Here is a 21,187-nt window from a genome sequence, read left to right as displayed (position 1 = left end):
TATGGTCACCACCCATCGTGAAAAGTTTGCCCCCTCACATATACTAATGTGTCACAAACAGGACGTTAATGTCACCAACCATTCGCATTTTATTAAGGTGTACCCATATAAATAGCCCTCCCTGTACATTATAAAGTATTACAACGTATTAAAACTCTGGTACAGAGTGAGTGCACATTGCATTGTTTAACCTGATTACACTTTACCATAATGGTTATCCTTTCAATGAATGAATGAAGACCACACCCCATTTATTTCATGTCTTTTAATTTCTCAGTAATAACAGTGCCCAGTGGGGCATTACACTTTCCAGCTTCGGAGTACGATACGATACGATATATATATCTACACATCTAAAAAGAGAAGTCTGTCCAGCCATACTGTTTACACTGCTAACAGTTCAAGTAGCTACAAACAGGATCAATATATACACACATATCTCCAGCATGAGAACAAATGAAAGCAGTGTATGCCGTGGTATCAACCAAACTTCATCAACGCATTGTACAGATCAAAGTTTACAGAAAAAAAAGAACATATATATACGAGTGGTGGATCACAACTAGACTGTTTTCTCATCTGAAGTGACTGGGGTCTTGATAGGGGCATCAGTACCAGTAGTTCAGCAGGCATCTGGCAACAAAATCGTGGATTTCCGCCATTTTGATTCCAGGTTTGCGCGACACGGGACCGTCTCGCACCGACCTGAAGTTCAGGTTCGCACGCCGGGCCGCGGCGGACAGACCGGACGAGCCGCAATTTTCCACATCAGGCAGCTGTTGGTACTGACGCTTACAAACTCAAAATGGGCACAAAGCAACAAATCTCACCGTTACACTAAAAGACCGCCAGTCATCTGCACAACACGTGGGCCTAATCACACACACACACACACACACACACACACTAAAAAGCAAGTCCAGTTCCCCACTGTACTTCAAAATAACACAATTTTCTAGAATAATTTATTTTCTTTGATTTATAAAAAGAACCCAAGCCTATCGTATCATAGTGCGCTCACACACACACACACCCCAACTCCCTCACACACATTCAAAGACATAGGAAAAGTCTAAAACATTTGATTTACAGTGCACGGTAGACCTTTCATAAATGAGGTGTATTAATTACCTTTTTTTTTTTTTTTTTTAATTCAAATAAAAAAATATAATAAATTAAATGGACAAATTGCAGTTGCGGACCAGCTGACTCCTCACATCACCGACTCGGATCGGAAGCGATTCGCTGCGTCTACGTTACATGTTTAACAGCGCGTGCCACTGCGCACCATCATGCATCAATCTCTCAAAGTGAAAGCTGCTCAGAGGGAACCGTGGCCTGAAATGGATTTTCAAGGACGCCCACATGTGAAATGTGTTGACAGAGGCCCGAGTGGCCGCTTGTTTGTTCGCGAGGGACTTATGCCTGTGCCGATTATTGCTGATAAAGGGCCTTTCGGCGCCGTTTCTCCTTCATGCATAATATGGAGTTTGATATAAACCCCTCCTCCAAACACCCCAGGCCACAATCTTTGTTCATAAGCAGACAGGTCTGCATCAGATCATATCCCCGGTCTCTGCGAGCCACAACGGCCGGACACGTTCCCGCCTCCCAAAGGACCTTGGGAAGTTTGGTTTTTGCGGAATACAGACGAATAACACTGAGGGCGAGTGGGCATTGCGCAAGGCAGGTAGGAAGCAGAGCTATGGGCAGAATGCAGAATCTCCCCTTTCCACTGCACAATGGGGCCCTAACCTAGTTTCCAGTGTGGGCAGGAGGAAGCGAAACCTATTGTTGGTAAGAACACTGTGAACAGCTTCAATGCACTTAGTGCCTAGTGGGTGGGTGAGGGGGGAAAGAAAAAAAAAAAAGCGTGAAATGTTTTGCAGGAAGGGGGTGGGTGATGAATAAATTGTAATATTTATCTATACGCATCCAGGCACTTGGCGTTTTTGACTGCTAGCAAGCTTAAATATAAGTCACCTTAAAAAAAAAAAAAAAAAAAAAAAAAGGCTACAAAAATATTGCTGTATTTTATTTAAAATGTGCATTACCCCAGAGCCACAGAAGATGCTGAAATGAGGCCGAGTGAGCAGGACTGAAATGTCTGGACATAAATGGACCCTCCTGATTCATGAGCCGGGGGGCGGCACCTATGTGCGTAGTCAAGTGTGGAATACTGCAGTCTGATTCACGGACAGGGGACTTGATGAAGTCTTATTATAACGGTTATTAAGCATGAAGCTAGGCCTCGCCACCCACGCTGCTAGAGGCCATATACTGCGAAGACAGCGCACAGATCCTCAGCCTGCACTCCAGACACGGCTGTGGACGGTAATAAAAACACAGCAGAGTCATAAATAAAATCTTCTACAGAAAAGACGGGGAGATTATTGTTTTGTGGATTCTCGGTCTTTTCGTTTTAGTCTAAGCAGCCAGGCCCCCAGTTAGGCCTGCTAGTCGTGGCACCAGTTACCCCTGATCTTCCATCACCGCTGGCTCATTTCATACCGCAGGAACTTCTCTTATTCGTGACAATACAAAACAGCATACCAACAAACAAAAGACTGAACTTACGCACCATCAGCACCATAAAAAAAAAAAAAAATTTCTACGTCCGCTCTACGGCCCAATTCTTACATGGTCAGAAATACAGGAGGGAGACGGGAAGAAAAGCAGCAGTCCCTTTGTCCACTGTGCTTGCCTCTCGGCCTCTGGCTGCCATGTGCGGATAGTCTCTGGGCCCCCAGGCGCGGGGTTATACGTCCAGGATCTCCTCGGCCGTGCCCCCACAGCGTAAGCGGTACCGGCCAGTCCTCCAGCTGATGGTGGGGTCCCACAGTGCCGACAGGAAGATCTGGATGGTCATGGACTCCCTGATGAACCAGGCCACGGCATAGTCCAACTTGGAGAAGCACGGGGGGCCACCCTACATTGATCCCCAGTGCAGGTGATGGAAAGATGGAGAAAACACTGGAAATTAATATTGTTACAGAACAAATACTCAAAATGATAAATACTATTATATTAACCCGAATAATTAATACATATGGAATATATATTGTATTTATATATATGGTGGTATTGCTGGAAAACGTACCTGAACCCCTCTGAGCTGAATGTAGTCAGAGATGAACCAGGCCAGGCAGTGGCACATGAAGAAGACCATGATGTCCCAGCGGAAGACGTAGTGGGCGGCCCAACCGATGATGAGGCTGGCCACGAAGCATTCAGAGATGGGCTCGATGACGGTGGCCGGTAGCATGTTGATGCGCAGTTTGGCCCACCTACAAAGGCCAACAGGGCCGATTAAACAAGCGATGGCACAAAACAGCTCAAGAAGACATTTACTCGTAATAGATAAACCACTTTGAGTCCAGAACTTAAAATTTATCTTACAGAATAACCACGACAGTCCTAAAGTGGGACGAAACTAAGGCCGGGTTGCTTGTTAGAAACCAGCGCTGTGTTTATTTTTTCAGTGGGCGCACGGAAGCCGCAACAATGGGTGGGGCGCACCGATGGGTCAAATTACCGCCCGCTGCGGAGGACTTGGGGGGTGAGGGAGGCCATACCTGATCATGCGCGATTGGAACTGGGCGATGGAGTAGGAGCCCGAGTTCTGCAGGGCCACCTGCGTCGCCATGGAGAACCTCCACCCTCTGTGCAGGAGACAGCGGAGGAGAAAAATGACCACAACTCACACCCAGGTGAAGATGCGACGGCAACATGTTGAGTGTCAACAGGCTGCCGTTCAAAGGAAACCCTCAATAAATAACACAGAGAGCAGAGAGAGCCACCACCATGCGTCCATGCTTCACTAATAACCACGAACGCACAAAACAAAAAACCTGCAGAATAGTCAAGATCAGCAAAATACAACAAACTTTAATTATATATACACACACACATGACGTCATTCATTCTCCTTTATTTTTAGTTCAATTTAAATAAAGATTCACGGGACAAGTGGCTGATTCAGCAAATCAACAGCAGCTCATGTCTTCGTGGAAACTGGGTCGAAATTTAGTAAACATGGCGGCACCCTGGCCGTTCAACCAGTTGACCCACATGTTGGGGCAGTGGTGGCCTAGCGGGTAAGGATGTGGACCCGCAACCTTCCGAAATCGCCAAGCTGAGCAAAGCACCGTCCCCAACACACACATTTACGGCATTTATCAGACGCCCTTATCCAGAGCAACTTACAATCAGTAGTTACGGGGACAGTCCCCCCACCCCCCGGAGACACTTATCTTTTACATTTACATTTACATTTACAGCATTTATCAGACGCCCTTATCCAGAGCGACTTACAATCAGTAGTTACAGGGACAGTCTCCCTGGAGCAATTTAGGGTTAAGTGTCTTGCTCAGGGACACAATGGTAGTAAGTGGGATTCGAACCCGGGTCTTCTGGTTCATAGGCGAGTGTGTTACCCACTAGGCTACTACCACCCCACACTAGGCTACTACCACCCCACATCTATATGCATCCAGGCATCCATGACTAATTTAAACAAGCTTAAATATAAGTCACCTTAAATTAATAAAAAAAAGGCTAAAAAAATATTACTAAGCGTCCTGCTCAGGGACACAATGGTAGTAAGTGGGATTTGAACCTGGGTCTTCTGGATCATAGGCGAGTGTGTTACACACTTTGCTCCCCCCGCGCCTGTCATGGCTGCCCACTGCTCACCAGGGGAGATTGTTAAAAGCAGAGGACACATTTCGTGGGTGTGACCGTGTGCTGTGCATTATAATGACAATCGCTTCACTTTCATACATCTGCCGCTTACGACCATCGTGTCCTGTGGAAAGTGACATGAGGCAGGGATCTAGAGCCGGGAAATGTTAGACCCTCACCTGTCTGCAATGGCTTTGGCCATAAAGTAATCCTCAGCGATGTACTGGGCGAAAGCAATGAGGCCCCCGGCCTGGTCCAGGATGTCCTTCCTCATCAGACACGACATCCCCGTCACACACTTAATCCCGGTCACGTTGGCCGAGATGTAGGAACGCGGGTGGGACGTTCCAAAGTACACCTGCGCAAATGCACAACAAATGGAATGATGGGAATTGTTCACGGGCAGGGCCACAGTAGCAGAGCAAGATGCAGTCTGGTGACTTTAAACAGCAGGGAACCGGGATGAAAACGTGTCTGTCCGGCCAATGGCCGCCGTATTCACAGACACTAAAATGACACTGCACACCAGAACAGACTACAGACACACCAACATCTCAACTTCAATGGAGGTTTGGACAGGAAGTGATTAGCAAAGCTCAAACAACGCTGCATTTGTCTAGCAAATCCAGTGTGGGATTGTCCAGCTCTCTCACTCACACACACACACACACACACACACACACACACACACACACACCTGTTTTTAAAAATCACTGTGTGGACCTGGGCCTTCCACATGTAACTACAAGGTGGGCCATTTATATGCATAAACCTTAATAAAATGGGAATGGTTGGTGACATTGAACACATTTTATAAGTGGTCAGAAACTTGTAAATAACTCATGAAAGAATAAAGCACACCATTGTTTTTATTGTGAAATTACCAATAAATTTTCTTCCTATTCTTCCTATTGATAAAACTAAAGTCTGATCCAAGATGGCCGACTTCAAAATGGCCACTATGGTCACCACCCATCTTGAAAAGTTTGCCCCCTCACATATACTAATGTGCCACAAACAGGACGTTAATATCACCAACCATTCCTGTTTTATTTAGGGGTATCCATATTTTTGTTTGTGGTACTTTTTTTACATCGTTATAGAAACAAAGTAAAATTTTGTCTGAATCAGGACAGATTCCGACAGAAGGTAAATACAGAACACTTGTAGAACATTCCTATTGGACAGTTTGGAAGTCCAAGTGGGGTAGTGGTGGCCTGGTGGGTAAGGAAGCGGACCTGTAAACGGAAGGTTGTCGGTTCGAACCCTAAGAAAGGTAACGTCCCCACTCACGGCACAGTCGGGCTGCCTTAAAAAGAATTACGGTAATACTAAAATCATCCAGCGCACAAATTCAAATGAGTTCTCTTTCAACCACCCGACATGTTTCCATTGACAACAGAGCTGTGGAACAGGGTGTGGCCGGCGTGCTTTGCTCCCATATTTTACCCCAGTAACCCCAAATGATCCCAAATCCGGGGGGAACAAACACCCTCACCTGCTCCAGCGTAGCAGCGAAGCCCTGCCTGTCCGCCACATACGGGAGCCCATGAACCAGGCCAACCTTCTCGGTCATTTGATTGGCCATGTCGGTCAGAGTGTCTGACCTCACTGGGGTGGGGGGTCCACAGGAGAGAAAAAGATTATTTTTCATCTGAATGAAGCTACTGCATGAATGGGTGTCAACCGTAGAAGATAATAGAGCCCATACCGCGAATTCCACTATCGCAGATCCAAACTAGGTCGTACTTCGCCCCTTCGTATCCGGGCATGAGGTTGTTGATTTTGGGATTGATCCCAACTTTCTTCCCACCTGCAAAAGGGGAAAAAGGGGGGGAAAGCCTTTACAAATGCCATTAATATGCTGCCATTTTACAATGAAAGCTTCATTGATCGGACCGCCACCACCAAGTCCCAGTCCCTTTTATACACATCAATACTCACAGGAGATCAAAGCTCTCATGGGGTCAGAAGGGGTCAAATGACCCCAAAGCATGAAAGCACCTACACACTGAGGGACAATGGGAGCCTTATAGTGTCACGAGTCACGCCGCACAATCTTACTAGCGTTCGCGTCCTCAGCCAGACTGAACAAGTCTGCATGTCAAGCCGAAGGACAAAAAAAAACCTGCGCCAGCGGCCCAACAAGGTAATGAGAAGAGTAAAAGTTGTCTAGAATACACAGAAAACTGATTCAAGATCAGGTTTTAGTTGAAAATGCAACTGCAGCCACTATATAAAAAGCACATAGCGGTCTTTACAAGACAGTACATAGGAAGAAACAACATCTAGAAGATGTGGTTTGTAGAGAGAATTTACCGTTATGAAGTTATTGAGACCTGAGGCCAATCATGGAACACTGTTCTGGTCAAACCCACACTGTGGTATTATTATGCAGTTATTGAATATGCACTGTACATAATGTACACAACATGATGGGTTTAATCTGGTTGATTTTCATAATAGGTCTCACGACCTCGGTGTCCTGGTGATGTCAACAGCTGGCGCTGTATTTATCATATGTATTTACATAATTCATGATATAATCTAATGCGGCGCTCTAAAGACGTAATCTATCTGTTTAGCTGCCAGCGGCCTGCGTTGCTGCTGCTGATGATGATGATGGTGGTTTAGTAATCGGACACCCGGCCAAATCAGATGGGTGCTGGGGGGAGCGGCGGTTCACGCCAGCGCCGCGCTTCTGTTCGTTTCAGCCGCCAGGAACATGGCACGCTGCGCAGTTCACTACGGTTCGCCACGCCCACCCAGGAATGGAACGTTCCCACGGCCGAGCGCGGGGCTCTCCCAGGTGAGCGGATAAAGGGGTCCCCTGGGGAAACCGAGCCCCGTCACCAGATGTTCCTAATGAGAGAGTATCAATATCTCCGCCTCCCTGAGGCAACCACCAACCCGCGCTGGAACCGGGGAGATGTTCTCTCAGGGTCGTAGGGTCTCATGGCGTCCCTTATTTACATTTACATTTGCAGCATTTACCAGACGCCCTTATCCAGAGCGAGTTTCAATCAGTAGTTACAGGGACAGTCCCCCCAGGGACACGATGGTAGTAAGTGGGATTTGAACCCGGGTCTTCTGGTTCACAGGTGAGTGTGTTACCCGCTAGGCTACTACCACCCCACCTTATCTTTAAGGAATGACACCAGGGACACCAAAGGGGATCAGAAGCCCCAGTTTTTCTCCCACATCCTCTTTTAAAGCCCACTGAGAAGTGATTTCATGCTACAACAAATAAATCGTTTCTGCATTAAAGACAAGCACACTGAATATTATTAATTAGCCAGGGACGTGCACCTACCTATAAATAACCTGGCGTCAACGTTGGGATATTTGCCCAGGAGCTTCTTGCAGACGTCGATGGCAGGATCGTCATGGTCTTGTACACAGAGGAGGATTTCGTACTGTGGGTGAAAATAAAAAAAAAGGTCCGTCATTCCTCTCATTTCGGAAAAAAAAGAGGTCTACTGCACTCGAACCCCCAAAAGGTCACAAGCGTTTCTATATAAAATATCGGCTATAAATAAAGAAATAAATAAATGAATGAAAAGCAGTGTTTGTTTCAGATTCTGGGAAATCCGATCTTTTCGCGGAAACCCCAACAGCTGCAGGCCAATTACGGGATGAACACGCACTTCAGCGGCGCTGCACCTCACAAAAGAGAACCAGAGCGCGAGACGCCGCACAGGGCCCACAAACGGAGGAGCCGATGAGAAGAAGCGGCGTGAAAGAGCCCGGCTACCTGCGGCAGGCGCCAGCGGCCTGGGGACAACGTCGCCATGACGATGGGGAGCCGCCCAGTCGCTCCACAAAAAAAAGGGCCTTTTCTGCATGAACGGGGACGCCATTCCCATGTTGGTTAATGAGAGGGCATTCAGTGTGTGTGTGTGTGTGTGTGTGTGTGTGTGTGTGTGTGTGTGTGTGTGTGTGTGTTGGTGATTTGGAGTGCAGGACTCAACTTCCCCATGAGGAATCTGCAGAGTGAGAGTGGGCGGGGGACCTGCAGGGAATCCCACTTAACCACACACACACACACACACACACACACACGCGCGCACACATGCGCACACACACACACACACACACACACACACGATTGGAGTGTAAGAGTGAAGCGGACCACAGTGGCTCCATAATTGTGGACGTGCTTGAAACGCTCTGAACAAATGTGATGTTGTAAAGCAGCTCGGAACGCAACGCGCTAATGAAAAGGGACGGAAAAGGGACAGAAAAGGGACGGCGCGGTGAGGGCAGCGCACTGAACCAGGTCCACTTATCTAATCGGAAATGGGATGGAAAAAGGGGAGGGGGGGGGGGTCTACAGAAAATGGACAGAAGGCCACTTCTGTCCCCCTCTCTGCACAACACAACGCAGCTAAGCTCTTTTCCACAGAGGCCCTTCTATAAACACCGGAGACGAATCAGACGTCCAGCCGTAAGAGAAGGCAACAAAACACACACACACACACACACACTTTTGTCGCGCCGTTTGAAGCCTCCTCTCGTCTCTCATCGTCAGGGCACGTGGCCCACTCGTGTTAAATCATTCATGCACTTCTGCTGGACGTGCGTAGCATGCGGCGGGTGGAGGACGCGCCCCGCGGGACGCCATGTCCAACCAGGCACGCGTGGTCACTGCATCAGGCCCAAAACCACAACAGGACGGACAGAAAGACCGCGGCATCTCAAAAAAGTTTCTTCATCTTTTTTTCCCCATTTTTTGTTGTAAAGCGTCCTGAGCATTTTTGTCATGCCGCACGACCCAGTCGCGCATCTGAAAAAAATCTCAAGCAGATTCCTGCACGGCAAAGCGCCCCAATCGTGGCATTCCTGGTGCGGGGGCGGTGTAGATGATCCAGATTTTCACTGGGCCAGACAGGAACCCCGACCCGTACGGTACGGTGACGTACGCGGCGTCAGGCTTTGCTGGTGTGTGTGTAAACTCTGGACGGACACATCGGATTACCTTTCGCTCACTGAGATAGCGGCATTACATGACTTTTAGGACAGGGCGGGGCCAGCGTGACGGGACGTAAACTTTGCACTTCGACTGAATGGGGTCCACGTGCGGACGTCATTGGACGTCCCAGTGATGTCCTCGCAGGACTCACGTGCGGCATTGGCGGGCTCTGTTCATACGGTCTCTGCTGAAATGAGCGGGCTTCACAGAACATACAGTAAATTATGGGCTACAGAGTGCACCTACGGATCAGCAGCACCTACACCTACTAAAACGTGGACCACGGCGTGACTCGATTTATTAATAAAATAAACAACGTAAAGGCAAAAAAAAAAAAAAAAAAAAAAGTGATTGTCACATGTGATACACAGCAGCACAGCACACGGTGCACACAGTGAAATTTGTCCTCTGTATTTAACCATCACCCTGAGTGAACAGTGGGCAGCCATGACAGGCGCCCAGGGAGCAGTGTGTGGGGACGGTGCTTTGCTCAGTGGCACCTCAGTGGCACCTTGGCGGATCGGGATTCGAACCGGCAACCTTCTGATTACGGGGCCGCTTCCTTAACCGCTAGGCCACCTGCAGGCGTGCTTGAGGCAGTGGTGGACACAGACAAAGCGCCGCTTTTTATCGCCTCCATATTAGCCTCAGGGAAACTGTTTATACTAAACCGTCACCACGCCTAAAGTTACAGGTCTTCCGAGGTCCAAGCACATGTCCAACAGCTAAAACGTAAAAGCACACGTGTTGTTGGGAAGGCTGGATTTGTGCGTTTAGACGGGGCCACTGCCTGTCCACAGCCCGGAAAAGGCCGCCTCTGGTTCCTTGACCTATAATGTAAAAAGGCAGCTGTAATGCAGCAAGGGTCAAAGGTCAGGGTGATGTCACTCTGATAACCGAGCAGCCGGTGTTAAAGAGTCAAATCCAGGTGCCGGGTCACCAGCAAGAGTCCATCCTGGCATTGTCTACGTGAGTGTTGATGCAGGGGAGCAAAAACTCATTCACCTTCTTCCTGTGGCGAAAACATCTGCACCAGCTTCTAATTTGGGCATTTTTGAGGGACAGGGACTTCAGGTGTCCAGGTCTCATGGAGCTCTACTGCAGTGGCTGGCCTTGGATTTTAGGGTCAACAAACGGTTGTCTTGTGGGGTCAGCCTGACCTGGGCTCGTCAAAAACGTCTCCAGTCTCTTCAAATCTTTTTTTTTGATCCTCTGCACTTGACGCTGAGACACATTGAAGGTGTGTGGACCTGGTCTTCAGCCTCTTGATAATCCACACTTTAGTCTCAGGGTGAATGTTGGGCATGTTTGCAGAGGTCTAGTTGCAGTTGGTGTGAAAGTCTAGTGGGGTTCTGGGGTTCTTTTATACACACCTGAGACCTCATGGATGCATTATTAGTCTCAGGTGACGCTCATATGACAAGGCGACAACACTTATCTCTTTGCAAAAATGGACTCAATGGGCTTTACGAAGCTTTGAATATTAGAATACTTTTTGCCACTTTTGTTTTGCACTGAAACATTATTACAAAAGCTGTTGATAGGGAATAAAACGAGCCGTTTCTTGTAGAAAAAATCTTGACTAGAAGTATATTTCAGCGGCACTTGTACACAAGCGACAGGACTTTTGTCAGCGACTGTACAGTAACTATGTACAGAAGAGAGACTGAGCGTCCAAGAACTGTGATTTGCATTCCGGTCCTCCATTTCCCTCTGGCAAGGGAAGGACATCTCAAGAAAAATGTTCTTCCCGGAAGGTGCCGGCTGCCAGTCTAAGCCAACCGTTCCGGTGGATGCTCGGCCCGACCCAACAAACCAGGAATGCACCACAAAACCTCAAAGCGCCACGTGGAGATGACTTCACTCATTAGACAGGCGTACAAGGAACAGATGACACGCCGAGAAAGACGGAGCCGGAAAGTACCGACCTGCACATCGCTACGCTAGAACCTGCCGGATCGGTCCGTCTGCCGGGTTTCTGGGCGCGCTGTCCCACACGCACGTCTTCAAAGTGGGAGTGCCTCATTGGACTATAGCCAGCAGGTACATGTCACCCGAAACGTTATGTCATGAGCCTTGATGATGGTTGGAGGGCTCACGTGACCGCTTATAAAATGGTGCGTTCGCTGTTTCTCCTCGTTCACCATTGTTTCTCCGTGAAATGGGCGGAACTCAAAGAATCGTTGGTACTTTTTCCCCCCCCCGTCGCTACGGTGAGTGTTCTTGCGTAATTTTTGAAAATTCCGGACTAAAAATGAGCGAACCTGCAAATTTTTAAGCGGAAAAAGAAAGCGAATAAATAAACCACACGCGTCTAAAACCTGCGGGTGTCTCAGTTAACGGAGATTATTTATTCATTAAATAAATGCTGGTAACGTCCACAACTACATACATACCACCGTTTTTTTTATAGAGCAGTGCTTTTAACGGTGCTTGGCGGTAATACGCTATTTTATGACTTGTGAACAGTGAAGTGCATATTTTTCTTATCTTTTGTACACAATCTTACACGCACTTTAACGTGCAGAATCGGATACGGATGCTCTTCATCTAGGCGGGGGTGTTTAGCCACAAACTGGTCAGGCCAGTCACCAGACGGAAATAAAACTGCTTAGTCGCACTGCGGTGCCGTCTTCACGCTTGATAATGATCTGGCTTCCTCTTCCTCTTCAAACCCCTGCATGTCATTTCACACGCTGCATGGATGCTGTGGCGGATTGTCTCAGGCAAGGACGGTTTAACCTTTTCAACCCAGGCATCCTCAAAAATCCGCTCCGACCGCCATGACACGAACGGCCCAAGTTATTTTTCCTGACGCAGTCGTTGCTTCCACTAGACTAAATTACTGTAACGGACTCCTCGGAGAGACACTCAAAACGTTCTTGGCAGGGTCTCAGGGACAGAAATGTCCCACTAAATCATGACGAAAGCGGATGCAGCTCACAGCATATGTGGCCATAAAGTGCTCTCACCAAAAGGAAAAATTAATAAACGAATAAATAAACCCAGCCCCATTCTTCTAAACGCTAGCAAAGGCAGATTGTTAACATCTGAACACGCATTAACACCACTGACATCTTACAGGATCTAAGATTGACAAAAGGAGAAACATGGGTGCAAAAATTCACACCATCTTATCGAAGGACGGGTGCGGTGAATGGCCTTAAATTTTCAAGCTTTGGCATGGCAATTTGCAGCGTTTACGGAAAGAAAAAACGAGAAAATCCAGAAGCCCTTTCACGTACTCCAGTTACCTGCTGAAGGGGCTCGTGGGTATTTGCAAGTGAAAGCATGCTGGTGATATTCAAATGACCTCGGCACTAAAACCAGAATGGTGCACACCACACGTGCATGTGTCATTTTCACCTAGGTTTAATACGCAGTACAGGCCAGACACACCTTCTCATTCAACGTGTTTTCTTTATTTTTATGAACATTTACGTTGGTAGATTCTCCCTGAAGGCATCAAAACTATGAATGAACACATGTGGAGTTCTGTACTTAACAAAAAAAGGTGAAATAAGTGAAAACATGTTTTATATTCTAGTTTCTTTGCTCTGGTTACTGCTTTACACACTCTTGGCATTCTCTCGATGAGCTTCAAGAGGTCGTCACCTGAAATGCTTCTCCAACAGTCTTGAAGGAGTTCCCAGAGGTGTTTAGCACTTGTTGGTCCAGCTCACCCCAAACCATCTGGATTGGGTTCAGGTCCGGTCACTGTGGAGGCCAGGTCTCCACTTTTTGTTAAGTACAGAACTCCACATGTGTTCATTCATAGTTTTGATGCCTTCAGTGAGAATCTACCAACGTAAATGGTCATGAAAATGAAGAAAACACATTGAATGAGAAGGTGTCTCCAAACGTTTGGCCTCTACTGTATATTAATGAAGTTCCACTTATGCACCTTTGGACCGTGCGGCATATGTTCCCCGGTGAGGAGTGATAAAATCTTGCATCAAGCAGAATCAGCAAGTAATACGGAGAAGCAACGGAGAGGCCACACCTTCACTCTAATGATAGTGACTAGATAATTCACCGCTTCTATGGCCTCCCCATCCACTTCCTGTTGGAAGTGTTTACAGAGCGAGGGCGGAGAGGACTGTGCGGCGCTGATCTTACCGAGGACCGCCTTTCCACCTCAGGTCACGCGAGTCAGCCGTGATAACTTCTCCGTTCACGCTTGCTAGACTCGCTCACCACACCTCACTTTTATCAAAAAGACGGTATTCTGAGGAAAGAACTGAGTGTTTGGGGAACAAAATATACCGTCTCAGGAATTCTGTCAGTTCACAACATTCAACATACGAAGTCAGCAACAGGAAACGTCATAAATATTCAATCCCCTTGGACACAACGCGCGAACACTGGGGAGACACACACCAGACATTTTGGTCCCCTAATTTCTCAATGGGCCTACTAAAACAAACCTTAAAAAAGCCATTCAGGGTAAATAAGAAGAAAAGTCTCTGTAAACTTCCTGTGGTTCAGTCATATTATGAACATATTGTATGCTAAACCAATCAGAGACTGTGAAGGGCGGGGCATCACCTCTGATTGGCTTTTGCTTGAAAGTAAGCGTGCTGCAGACAGATAGAAAAAGACAGTGAAGCGATTGTCATTGTGAGACGCTGCAGCACAGTACACGGTGACACAACGAAATGTGCCCTCTGCTTTTAACCATCACCCTTGGTGAGCAGTGGGCACCATGACAGGCGCCCGGGGACCAGTGTGTGGGGACGGTGCTCTTGCTCGGTGGCACCTTGGTGGCTCGGGATTTGAACCGGCAACCTACTGATTACGGGGTGAGTAGCCTGGACCAGTGAGATAGTCAGATTTGATGAAGCCACGGATTAGAGCTTTATTTGGGTCTGACCCAAGCTCATTGTTATCATGGCAGAGATGTCAGCCAACATAACTGTACCAACATGCTTTGCATGCGTTACAAGTCCCTTATAAAATAAAAAAAATTAATTTATGATTTTTAAAAAAAATTTTTACCAGTGCAACCACAACGTAATTGGCATCAGCAAGACACCGTTTCACCACCTCGGCATCCATTGTCAAAATCACCAGACCACTGAGCACAACCATGAGAGCACGAGCCATAGAAATAGATAGAATAGACAACAGGCAGCAGCTAACAGACAGTCAGGCCGAGATGATAATCACGCTCCAGCCCTTAAAACACTTTCTCTTTTAATTTAGATTTTCTTTATTTAATTTATCTCCTTTTAGTTTCAGCTCAGTGAAGCACTTTAAGCACCAACACATTTTCCGGTAGAATAACGCTACAAATAAAGAACTTAATGTTAACCAGATCAGTTACTTTTGATTGACATTCTATATTAATTGTTACACATATTAAAATCACAAAGTATCAACATGAATGTCTGTTTTCCAGAAATAAAGAACATAAAAAAAAAAAAAAAAAAAAAAAAGTAATAATCTATATGGACTGCCTATATGGACAGCAAATGCAAGTGCAGAGCAAGCTCAGAGCATCAGCCTCAACCTTACCTTGGGGTAATCCAACTCAAAAAAGGTCTCCAGGTTGTTGATAAGGTTGGGGTCCACGCCTTTGAGGGGCTTTAGCAGCGAGACCCCGGCCAGCTTGCTGTATGGCTGCTTGTCTGTGGTCTTTTTGTTGAGATGCAGGCGGCTGCAGAAAAGGAGAGAACGCGGCGAGTCAAAGGCAGCGATTACTACGAACGTTTCCGTCAGAAGAAACCAACTCGGGGAGGGGGGGGTCTGCCGGTCTCTACTTGCTCCACGACGTAAGCCCTTAATAAAAGGTCCGGAGGGAGTCGCCCGTTTGCAGAACTAAGAAGGGATTCAAGGATTGTGTCCAAAGAACGCCGATGGTTAACTCGCAACGCCAACGGGATCCCACCGCCTCGCTACGTACCACAATACGCTCTGGTCGCCGCGCCCATGGCCCACGTAAATCCTGAATGAAGGACGCCGCGAGAAGCCCTTCCAGCTGACCGGGCACGACCGCGAGAGCCACGATGGGGCCAGTCAGGCTACCGCCATGGGAAACCGCCAGCGGTGACCGGCGTGACACTTAGTAAGGCCGTTTAAAGGATGCTGTGAGAATAACGAACGCTTTTAACGTCTAACCCCCTGCGCCCTGGCTTAAGCGGACAATCCCGAGTTCGAATTAACAACCTTATTTACTCTTAGCCATTTAATCTGGTCTAATCTGATTAAACAGGCTCATTTACTAGAGCGCAATAACGTGCAAATGCATCCCGCTGCCTGAAGCTCGCGGGGTGTCCTGGCTTTAGATGGACTGGGGACATTCGTCTCCGACCTGGCTTGGGTTAAACGTTAACAGTTTCCCCGTTCCTAACTTTATTTAAACGGACAATAATGACGTCGGGAATTAATATTTGGCCGGGAGGGAAATGACACACATTTACAGCATTTACCGGACGCCCTTATCCAGAGCGACTTAGTCAGTAGTGACAGGGACAGTCCCCCCTGGAGACACTCGGGGTTAAGTGTCCTGCTCAGGGACACGATGGTAGTAAGTGGGGTTTGAACCTGGGTCTTCTGGTAGTTTTCCGGTGGATCCAGGGTGCAGCAAGATGGGGTTAAACGGCACAAAAAGACCCGGCCTGGGTGACGATGCCCGATCTCTCCGGGCCGCGCCATTCGCCATTCTCCCTTGCGCCACCAGCGTGGGTTGGGCGTCGGCCTCGAGTAGCGGATTTTTACGTCTTGCGTGGAGCAGACAAGTTCGTAACGGCAGCTCACCGAACAGGTTGTGCCCCTTTTTTTGTGGGGGTTTGGCTCGGCGTCCATATTTCACGTCCCCCCCAGCACTTCCCTTCTCTCCCTAGATACGCTACTACATGTGGGAACGCCCAAGTGAAGGCTACACCTATACTCTAATTCATACAAAAAATGTCATAAAGTGACGTGATTGTCACTTGTGATACACAGCAGCACACAGCACACGGTGCACACAGTGAAATTTGTCCTCTGCATTTAACCCATCACCCTTGGTGAGGAGTGGGCGGCCATGACAGGCGCCCGGGGAGCAGAGTGTGGGGGGGACGGTGATCGGGGTTCGAACCGGCAACCTTCTGATTACGGGTGCCGCCGCGCCGCCTTTCCTTCTCCCCGTCCTGTGCATGCGTGCGGGCGGCTGGCGGCGGTGTTCTGGACAGTGTTCAGCACAGTTCCCGCCGTCCTGCTGCACAGGAAACCAGAGGGCTTTCAAGGACAAGGGCGGCCATTAAAAACACGGCAAGATAAACCCACTTGAGCAGCACCAAACAAAGGCACCGCGGGCCCGACATTACTTCCTCTCTCTCCTCCTAAAGTGCTCCAGAAAAGACGACAAACGTCTCATGTCTAAGATCTGCCTGCTAATGGTGTGAACGACTGCACTTCCTGGACGTCGAACCGACTCCAGAGCGAAAGGGTCCAGAAAAAGACAACGTTGTGCCGCCGCTGGTTTCCTGTGCAGTCACGGTAAGACACGCCAACCGCCAATTCCCACCGAGCAGATGCGGTTGCGCAGGGACTACAGGCTGGACTGCGTCTGCGGAGCGGCTCCTCTTGCCCAACGCGAGTTACGACACATTCGGGTTCCTGCCGGTTACTCCGGCGCCCCGCCCCGCAACCTTGGTGTGTCTGAGGAAGACACGGTGTTCCCTCGCGTGCTCCGCCGCTCCACGCGGTTACGTCACTGCACATCAGAGCATCGCACCATAAATAGGCGTGGTGCGGCATTTTGAATGTGTGTGGCACATCATGAGATGGTTTATTCCTTTGTGAAACAAACCCTGACTGAATTTGAAGAGTCACCGCGGACATTTGGTGGACATTGACGTGAACATTAAGAGATGGAAGACTGCAGGGGGCAGTCGTGTGATCACCGGTTAACCATCAAAAGCCACCAAAGCAGGGCTCTACATCGCCACAAACGTGCTCGCACACACAACCTCATTTCCGAAAATCTCCCTGTGGTTCAATCAACAGACTTTATCGTAATCGTAACCAATCAGAGCTCATACAGGGCGGGGCCTCGCCTCTGATTGGCCGTGGTCCACATATTCAAGGACTTGGAAATTAGACCCGAGCCCGGCAATATTGTGGCAGTGGACGCCGGCACACATGACTGTGCTTATGTTGCCGAGGCAACCAGAGCATAATCGCCAGAAGCCAGCATCCGTTCCACCACCTCAGGATCTATTTTCATGCTAATCGAAACCAATCACCTGACCACTCATTTAATACACGGGGCCGGGGTGAAATGATAGAAATTAAACACTGAAAAAGCATAATACATCGATAAAACACGTTACAAGCAGCGATAAACGTACTGGCCCAGCGTGCCGTGTCCCCGCTGCATTTGGGGCAGTGGTGGCCTAGCGGTTAAGGAAGCAGCCCCGAATCCCGATCCGCCACTGAGGTTCCACTGAGCAGAGCACCGTCCCCACACGCCGCTCCCCGGGCGCCTGTCATGGCTGCCCACTGCTCACCAAGGGTGATGGGTTAAATACAGAGGACACGTTTTGTTGTGTCACCGTGTTGCAGTGTTTCACAGTGACAATCACTTCACTTCAGCAAGTTCAAGTCCTTAAAGATTTTTTTTTTTTATTAAATGTATCTTGTTTTAATTTCAGCTCAGTTAAGCACTGTAACCACCAGCACATTTTCCAGAGAGTTTTTTGTAGAATTGTACTTCATCTAAAGAACTTTGTTCACCAGATTATTATTTAATTCATATTCACTATTGCCTATATGAACAGCGATTTGAGGAAGAAAAAAAAAGTGAACCTGTAAAACTGCGTTGTTAAATGCGACGCCATCTGACATTTTGGTGCAAAAAGTTAGTCTAGAGCCCTGCACAAGAGGCTTCATCGAAGAACAAAAATCATTATTTGAATTAAACATGCCAATTAGTCATATTTACAGCACAAGTTAAAGGTGAACAACCTCCTGGACTGGGTCAGTATTGAGGGGTCACCGCTGCATCGTAAAAATATTTATGGCCTATGGTAATGCGGGCATCAAAGCTCTAACGTGGATTGTTTAGCGAGTTGTGCGGAGAGAGAAGCCCCTTGCCGATCGCGCCCTGGTGAATCAGAGACTTTTTGTGAACGAAGTGAAAGAAGTCAGCAGCTCTCATATGACCACCACAAGGCAGGCCCTGGATTAACTATGGTTTATATAAAAAATTTAAAATAATAATATAGTCGGGCATTTGCAATTTCTAGAGATAAACTGAAAAAAAATCTACATTTCTAGTTTGCATTTTAACTTATATATTAACAATTATTTGTATTCCTAATTTTCTCAATATAATTCATAAGATAGGGTAGGAAACAGACTGACAAGAATGCAGGATCATAAGAATAAAGCTCGATGGGGTTTTATTAAGTCGTGCACCTGCAGGTTAAGCAGGTTGTAATGAAGCCACGATCCAGCAGGCTTTAAAAAAAAAAAGGGACATTTATCAGCCCTTATCTGAAACATATTTATTCCGACTGCTTGCGTGAGTGTGTCAGGTGTCCTGAAATCACGGACGGTGTCTCCCGTCTAAAAGCGCAACTAACCGAGACCACCGTACAATAAAAACGGTAAAAACCCGCGTTATCTCGCGTCACAGCGCGATTTAAAAGAAAATCCTACACTTGACTCGGTTCTTCTGGCGTAAAAACGGACCGCGCGGTTGTAAATAAGAGGGGTCGTCGCCTGGCCGCTCACGCCGGTTCCGGAGACTCCGGCGCGGTCTGTCCGCTCGGCGCTCCGGCTCGTCGCCGGGCCCGGATTCGGGCTCCGTGCGTTCGACGGCGACCCGTCCGCGGGGACGGCCCCGGTCCCCGGTCCCCGGAGCGGCGGAGACCCGTCTCAGGCGCCGACGCCGCGGCGCTGGTTAGCCGGCTAGCTAATGGAATGCTAACGGAACTGAGGGGCTGATTGGCGGACGCACGGCACGTAACACATGGATCCTGCGAGCTAATTCAATTAATTCAGACATTTCCGCCAAAAACCTCGGACGCGGAGCAGCGCGCACTTTGTTCCTTACACAGATAAAAAAAATAATAAAGAATAAAACCATTAGAACGAGGCAGTACTTACACGTAGACAATAGACATGAAATGCATGAGCCAGAGGACGACGAACAAAACAAATCCGAAAATGGCAAAGCCTTGCATGGCGAGATCCAGGAGCGCCATGGCTGAATGAAGTCTAGTCCCGGGCGCGGCGACTGGCTCTACCGCGGTCCTCGGTCCGCAGCTCTGCCGGGAATCCGCAGAGCGGAGAGGGGCGGGGTCGGAGCGGCGCTGGGCGGGGCGGGGCGGGGCCTGCGACTCCCCGTATGAAGTGGTCCAGCCCCTCCCTTTTCCGACGGAAGAGGCTTTTTGCTCCGAGAAGGGTTGGAAACGGGACTGTGGCTCCCGGTCGGCCACTGGTGGCTTGTTTACTCATGGCCAACCCAGCCGAACACATTGATGAAAACCCTCTTGTTCAAAAAATATTACAGACAAATCTAACACTTACACACGCACATGCGTACACATTGCACAAACAATACAAAAATGTATAAATACATTATCATTTTTCTTCGTCTAGCACCTAACAATCTCTGAGCATGCTCTTCACTGACAAGTTTGAGCCTTATCAGGGCTCTTAGTTTGTAAACTCAATATTCTATAGAAATCGAACGAGAATTGCTGGTGTCTTCCTCTTGTAAGTCGCTTTGGATAAAAGCGTCTGCTAAACAAAGCAAAGTAAAGTAAAGTAAAGTAAATGACCGAATGGGAATCGGTGGGAACAAACATTATGGCCACATGTAGTAATCCTGAGTGAAACCAGTCGGCTGGAGAATGCATGACAGCAGCTGGCGGCCTTGTGGGTGTGTGTCGTCACTGCCGTAAACCGTGATAACACAAGGCAAGCAACTTGGTATTCCATCACCGTTTCCTCCCCGTAAAGTCGTAAAGTTTGGGCAGGACAGGCACCTGCCGTAATTGTCTTTTGTTCCGATGAAGGTTTTTGGGGGCGTTTCTCTCTCAGAATACTCTTCACAAACCTTCCCAAGAGGCACATTCCTTCTGCTACCATAGTAGTAAATCATTTCATGACAAAACAGACCTGAAAGGATTAAGCAATCTGTGGATGTGCAGTGTTCCCATGATTCATAATCCCCATCGTTTGCTCAGGGCCAAACAGATTATCTTTCTTGAAGGACTGTGGGAAAGTATTTTATGAATGCATAATTTAATAAAGGAGACATTAGACCAGATAATTATATGTGTGTGTGTGCGTGTGTGTGTATAAGCCTATTCATTGATGTTGTCTGCAAACTTATGAAGACAAAAAAAACTATCAAAAATATCAGTCTGTAAATTGCTTGTTTATAGTCGGCGGGGTCGATGACGATTTTATTTATTTTAAGGTGAACGGCGTCACCTCGTGGCGGACCAGAGAGATGCAGCATTCGGCTAAAATGTCGTTTTCATAAGCAACGTGTGCCATCATAATGGACATGTAATGTAGACCATGACACTG

The 21,187-nt window shown here is 47.9% G+C and overlaps 1 protein-coding gene across 1 annotated transcript; it reads right to left on the bottom strand.

The window, feature by feature from the left end:
• Positions 1-250: 250 nt before the first annotated feature.
• ugcg (UDP-glucose ceramide glucosyltransferase) lies at positions 251-19,923 on the bottom strand. The gene is made up of 9 exons (XM_028974577.1): positions 19,754-19,923; positions 15,173-15,314; positions 7,997-8,099; positions 6,395-6,496; positions 6,182-6,294; positions 4,863-5,041; positions 3,576-3,662; positions 3,101-3,287; positions 251-2,929 (listed from the first exon to the last, which is right to left on the bottom strand). The coding sequence occupies exons 1-9, from the start codon at positions 19,849-19,851 to the stop codon at positions 2,759-2,761; spliced, it is 1,182 nt and encodes a 393-aa protein (XP_028830410.1). The 5' UTR covers positions 19,852-19,923; the 3' UTR covers positions 251-2,758.
• Positions 19,924-21,187: the final 1,264 nt, after the last annotated feature.

This window comes from Denticeps clupeoides, chromosome 3, assembly GCF_900700375.1.
Source record: "Denticeps clupeoides chromosome 3, fDenClu1.1, whole genome shotgun sequence".
Classification (NCBI taxonomy): domain Eukaryota; kingdom Metazoa; phylum Chordata; class Actinopteri; order Clupeiformes; family Denticipitidae; genus Denticeps; species Denticeps clupeoides.
Note: the sequence above shows the minus strand (reverse complement) of the source record. Positions and strands in the feature narration are given on the sequence as shown.